Source organism: Mchenga conophoros, linkage group LG10, assembly GCF_057382185.1.
Source record: "Mchenga conophoros isolate Kocher_MC1m ecotype Shallow Benthic linkage group LG10, M_conophoros_male_GT1.1, whole genome shotgun sequence".
Classification (NCBI taxonomy): Eukaryota; Metazoa; Chordata; class Actinopteri; order Cichliformes; family Cichlidae; genus Mchenga; species Mchenga conophoros.
In genome coordinates, this window is record NC_140535.1 from 20878498 (window position 1) to 20884322 (window position 5825).

The 5825-nt window shown below is 39.3% G+C and overlaps 1 protein-coding gene across 1 annotated transcript; it reads left to right on the forward strand.

Moving 5' to 3' along the window:
- Positions 1 to 4417: 4417 nt before the first annotated feature.
- LOC146565837 (olfactory receptor 8G17-like) lies at positions 4418 to 5431 on the forward strand. Its single transcript, XM_085290176.1, has one exon. It carries the CDS (start codon positions 4421 to 4423, stop codon positions 5429 to 5431), a length of 1011 nt encoding a protein of 336 aa, XP_085146302.1. The 5' UTR covers positions 4418 to 4420.
- The last annotated feature ends 394 nt before the right edge of the window (positions 5432 to 5825 follow it).

Here is a 5825-nt window from a genome sequence, read left to right on the forward strand (position 1 = left end):
TCACTGATTTCTATAATCCATTCGATTCCGGTTTTCAAAGTCCCGATTCGATTCAACTTAGCCTCAGACAGTCAGAAATATTATAATTCTGATCATTTATCAGTACTGACTTCATCAGAATTGTGAACATCACAGCAGATGCCTTTGTGTGAAAGTAACTGAGAATAAAACACAGAAAAACATGAAGGAGATTTTCCTGGTCTGGCTTTTTATAGCAGATAACCTTAAAAATATTCTACAATGTTCTGCATATAAAGTTAAAATTTCTTCAGTATTGAACAACAGAAAAAACAGGCTTTCTTGTCCGAGGTCATTTAAGTGAAAAAAAGAAAAGAAAAAGACAGCAGCCGACAGCGCTGTAACCAACGGTAGACTGGTGGGTAATAAGCGAATTAATAATACAGAAAACAGAGATTGGAGACGGGAAACTGTTCTTGAAGTACAGAGAGAGATAGAGAGAGAGCTAGCTGTGCATGAAGTGTGATTTTAATAGTCGTGGAAGCAAAACAGCAAAATTCATGACGACATTGATCAAATGTGAAGCGCAGTTTGCTGCTTCTTTTGCTGCTGGCTCGGTGGATTTTGGTTGGAGAGAGACAAAACCTGCAGCTCAGAATCAGCGCAAAAAGACGTAATCACAGCGTGTACCGGACGCAACAGAATCGCTAAGCTCCGACAGCGTGTCCGTCTACGGGCCGTCGGGTGAGAAAGCCGAGAAAGACAAAGTTGGTTCTGATGCGTCGGTCCGCTCTGTGTTTACATCTTTGTGGGGAATCCGTGTACCTGCTCTCATTTGCTGTTTGGTTGTTGTTGAAATGGTTTTGTGAGCTTTAATCGGAGAATCTGGCGTTTCTGGCAAAACACAGTTATATTTAAAAGTCGATTCAGGATTTAATGAATTGATATCGCTTTATTCAAGCTACTCACCTCCCACTTCCACCTGGACTTTCAACTGGACCACGGCCAATCAGAGAGGTCCCGCCCCTTACTATCTCTGATTGGTTTAGTCCACGATAGGGGCAAAATGTGTGTCTACTGTTGACCACAGGGAAGGTTGCAGATTTTTTTTTTTTTTTTTTTTGCTACCCGAACATTTGGTCGCACAGGTGCAACCAAATGTTTTTTTTTTAGTCGCACCACTAAAAAATTTGGTCGCATTTGCGACCAAATTGGTCGCACTCTAGAGCCCTGTAAGAGGTCATACATCAATAGGAAACTGTTTCCCTCTATCGTGATGCAGGGCATCTGTGACTCCAGAAGTGCGTTCCTAGATGTGTACATTGGTAATTGCGGATCTGTGCATGATGCACTAGTATTACGAAGATCCCCAATGTACAAACAGGCCCTGTATCCACCAGCAGGCTACTTCCTCTTGGGAGATGGAGGATACCCTTGCCTTAAGCACCCAGTGGCAATAATGACCCCATATCGCCAGCCTGTGTCAAGTAAGAAAATAATTCCCCTTTTCTTTACACCTACAAACACGTGTAGTGCTACATCTGTTACTGTGAAGCATGCAGAGCTTTAAGAAAAGAAATGCAATATTATAATTCTACCTATTACACTAATTGAAAGTTTACTAAGCACTGAATAAAAGTGTGTACTGTCTTTCTTTTAAAGCTCAAGTTGAAGAAAGGTTCAATCGGCACCACACCAAGGCCAGAAACATCATAGAGCGTACCTTTGGCAGCCTCAAAACACGCTGGCGCTCCATTTTCTTGCGAGCCCTTGAGATCCGGCCTCTGTTTGCTCCCAAAGTTGCGGGAGCTTGCTGCATCCTCCACAACATCTGTGTGGCAACAGATGACGTCTGCCAAGAAGAAGGAGGTGAGGAGGAGGCGGCACAAGCAGGACCAGAAGCCGAAACAGATTGCACGGGCATGGACAGGGAGTTTTCTGGAGCTTGTATCCGAGCCAGGCTTGCTGCACGACTGTTTGCTCCTGAACAGCTGCCTGCATGTCTGTTTGAACATGACTACATCTAGGTAAAGGTTTCATTTGTAAGATGTAGTCATGCTCACACAAGATATGTAGGCAGCTAAGGCCAAAAGAAAAAGCCTGTTTTAAACTGTTGGTTAAAAAAAAAAGTAAATTCAAATCATTTTTTTTTCCAAATTAGTGTTAGTTAGTTAAGTTAATTAGTTAAAATACATCTTTATTTGTTCAGCTTGTAAATAGTGTACATTAGTGTTCGTTTTTGTATATTTGCTTGTGCGCTCACGGTTGTATAGGTTGAATTCAATGTTAAAGGTTATTGTAACTGTTACACTTGTTGAAATGATGTTTTACTTTGACTAAAGAAATTCTCTGTTGCACATGCAGCAGAAACCTCACTTCATTATTGAGATTTAAATTGCTTTATTTAAAATTTTTCGACAAGTTTTTCAAACAGTGATAGATATCGGTCTGCCCTTTCAGTAGCTGCCCTCTCCCTCTCTTCCTCCCTAGTCAGCGCCTGTCTCTCTCTCTCTTCCTCTCTTTCCACCTGGTCTTTTAGAAACTGAAGTACAGCCTGGCTGTCCCTGGGCCTCTTCCTCTGGCTCTTCCTCAACACTTCGGTAGAAGGGGACGAGGCTGGAGTGTGTACAGCAGGTTTGGGCAACTCCAGGCCTCAAAGGCCGGTGTCCTGAAGGTTTTAGATATCACCCTGGGTCAGCAAACCTGAATCAAATGATTAGTTCATTACCAGGCCTCTGGAGAACGAAGCATAGCCTAGAACAGGGGCACTAGTCAACTTTTCCTTAAGTAATTCAAAAGCTTGTAAGCACTGTGACATCCAGGCTGAAGCAAAAAGCTGTTTAGCCCTGCCATGACTGGTCTTCTTAACGCAGACATTCACTACATCATGGAGTGGCCCTGCAGTTTGGAAAAAGCCCTCAATAAATCTCTTATACTAACTGCAAAATTCCAAAAAACTTAGCTCTATCACAGTACTGCGGTTGGGCCATTTTGCCACAGCGCTTATCTTGTCAGGATCAGTGCTTATCCCCTGAGCCAACACTTCATGACCGAGAAACTTGAACTTGAGCCAGAGGAAATGGCATTTTTCAACCTTTATCTTGAGAAGAGACTCTCACAAGGTGATCCTGGAATATTGTTGAAAACACGAATAGATCATCCAAGTAGATCAACACAATCTGAAAGACCAAATCACTCATTGTGGCCTGCCTCAGACATTGAAACATCATGGGGTCATTACATGACCTTGACTTTGAGGTCAAGGTCACTGAGATTCAAACTTATCTGAGATTTTAGTAGATGCACCTATGGTACGAATTATTGCATTTACAAACTTGAGTGTCCCCATCAGCCTTCCACACACAAACAAAGAGCATTAAAAGCTCTTAGTGGCTTCAATTCAAATTTTGCTTGTTTAAAAAAACTCAGACACAATTTAGTTTAACCTTCCTGCCTTCTTGGGACCTTTTTGTGCCACTGCTATGTGTTAAATGGCTGCCATTTCCACTGTGTTCAGTGGAATATAACCAAACTTGCCACAGGATAGTTTTTACCTGTCAATGTTAATATTCCAGTGTGAATTCCTTAAATCAGCCTAAAATGGCTGAGCAGCAGAAATCCCCACACCCATCACCCTGGGGACCATTTTCTGCCCATTGACTTCCATTATAAACGCTATTTTTCAACCCCAAATTATCATCATATGATTTTATTTTTTCTTCTTTTCTTGGATGTCAATGAAGACTCAGGGCCTTGAAGTTTTAATTTTTAAATTGCAAAAAAAATGCAAAAAAAATAATGGCAGGTCAAAATGTATGTTGGTGCCAATCTTTGGTCCATCTAAAGGCCTACTTATAATGACAATCACATATTACTTCAACTGGTTTTTTGTGGAAATATTTAGTTTCGTTTTTTGGTTTTTGGGGCTTATAACACAGGGCGCTCATGTAATAACACTGGGATTTGAAGGGTTAAAACAACGAAAATATAATTAAAACTTTACATGAATATTTCAGGGAGAAGTAGTTTTACAAGGTTGGCTAATTTAAAGTGGAATAAAATATGGATATATGGTCTTTTTATGGCGTGGCTGAGAATGGTCCCTAGGGTGATGGGTGTGAGTTTTTTAAAGGATGGCAGGAGGGTTAAGACACTTAAAACTTTTTACTTCTTCCAGTGCTGTTTTAAGCATTTTTCATTAATGATTCAGTGCTCTTAAACAGTTACGCCATCATATTGATGATATAAACTCTGATAGAAAGAGGCACACCTACCTGAATTTCCAACTGTCACACAGTGATAGAGGTAATATATAAGCGGCACATCTTTCACAGTATAACCCACTTGTGCAATGCTCTGTCTTCGCGGGTGAATTTAGTTTTTTTACACAGCAACAATGAAGTAACTCATTATGCTTTATTCTATTCTACTGTTATTATGTTTAGGGAAACAAATATTTGCAATGGGAACAGAAGATAAAACCACTACCATGTTTAATAACACATTTGTTCGCCCTGCAAAATTTTATCTCAGTGGGTTTTCCAACATCCCTCATATTAGGTATTTCTATGCCTTCCTGTGTTTTGTCTACATCATGACTGTTTTGGGTAATGGTTTTCTTCTCTCACTTATTTCACTGGTGAAGACTCTTCATACTCCTAAATACATGATTGTGTTCAACATGGCTTTGACAGATTTGTGTGGGAGCACAGCTCTCATCCCAAAAGTCTTAGATACGTTTCTGTTTGACAGGAGATACATCCTCTATGACGCCTGTTTAAGTTATATGTTCTTTGTTATTTTCTTTGCAAGTGTGCAGTCATGGACACTTGTCACTATGGCATATGACAGACTTATAGCCATTTGTTTCCCTTTAAGGTATCATAGTATTGTGACTGAACAATCAATTACTGCAATTCTGCTGTTTGTATGGATTTTTTTAGTGAGTGTAATAGCAACCATGGTTGGGCTTGTTAATCGTCTCTCATTCTGTAGATCTTTGGTGGTTAACAGCTTTTTCTGTGATCACGGACCAGTTTATCGTCTGGCTTGTAATGATACATCTTTAAATTACAACATGGCATCTGCACTTGTTGCTATACTTATCATCATTCCTCTTATATTCATAATAGCCACATATGTCTGTATTTTCATAGCATTGAGCAGGACTACGTCAAGAGAGGAGCGACTCAGAGCATTAAAAACTTGTACTTCTCACCTGATCCTTGTGGTCATTTTCTTCTTGCCAATTGGAATCACTAACATAGCTGCAATGACCTCCTACATTGATCCTAATGCCAGAATGATAAATTCCACATTGACACACACAATACCAGCTTTGCTCGATCCGATTGTATATGCTTTGAAGACAGAAGAAGTGATGAATGCAGTTAAGAAGCTTTGCAAAAGAACTTATCTCAATCGCATGAAAGCAAAAACAAGACCTTGTAATCACTGCTGTATTAAATCGTAGAGGAGTGTTATAGAATAACATATTGAAATTAGCTTACTCATTTGTAATACAGTGCAATAGCCATAAATTATACCAGTAAAGCCAAGTGTTTCATAATATGTTGTGGACTGTTGTTAAGAGTGTTGAGAAGTAGAATTTAAATATGAAATTATGCATGACACAAATTGCAGTTCTGACTGAACTGTCTTTTGGTTTGAGAAAAAAGCATCAAATTTTTCTTTTTCTCAAAAATTTCTGATGGGGAAATTTTCTCTGAATTTCTCCATCAGATTATCTGCTTATGTTTTTATTATTATTGTAAATTGAAATGCAAAGCAAATGAAAGAAAAAAATATTTTCTATATTTACTTTAAGTGAAGTATTGATTCCAGTGTCTGTAAAATAAAAATGTTAA

Coding starts and splice junctions, on each gene's coding strand:
- LOC146565837 (XM_085290176.1), top strand. CDS start 4,421: ATGGGAACAGAAGATAAAACCACTACCATGTTTAATAACACATTTGTT.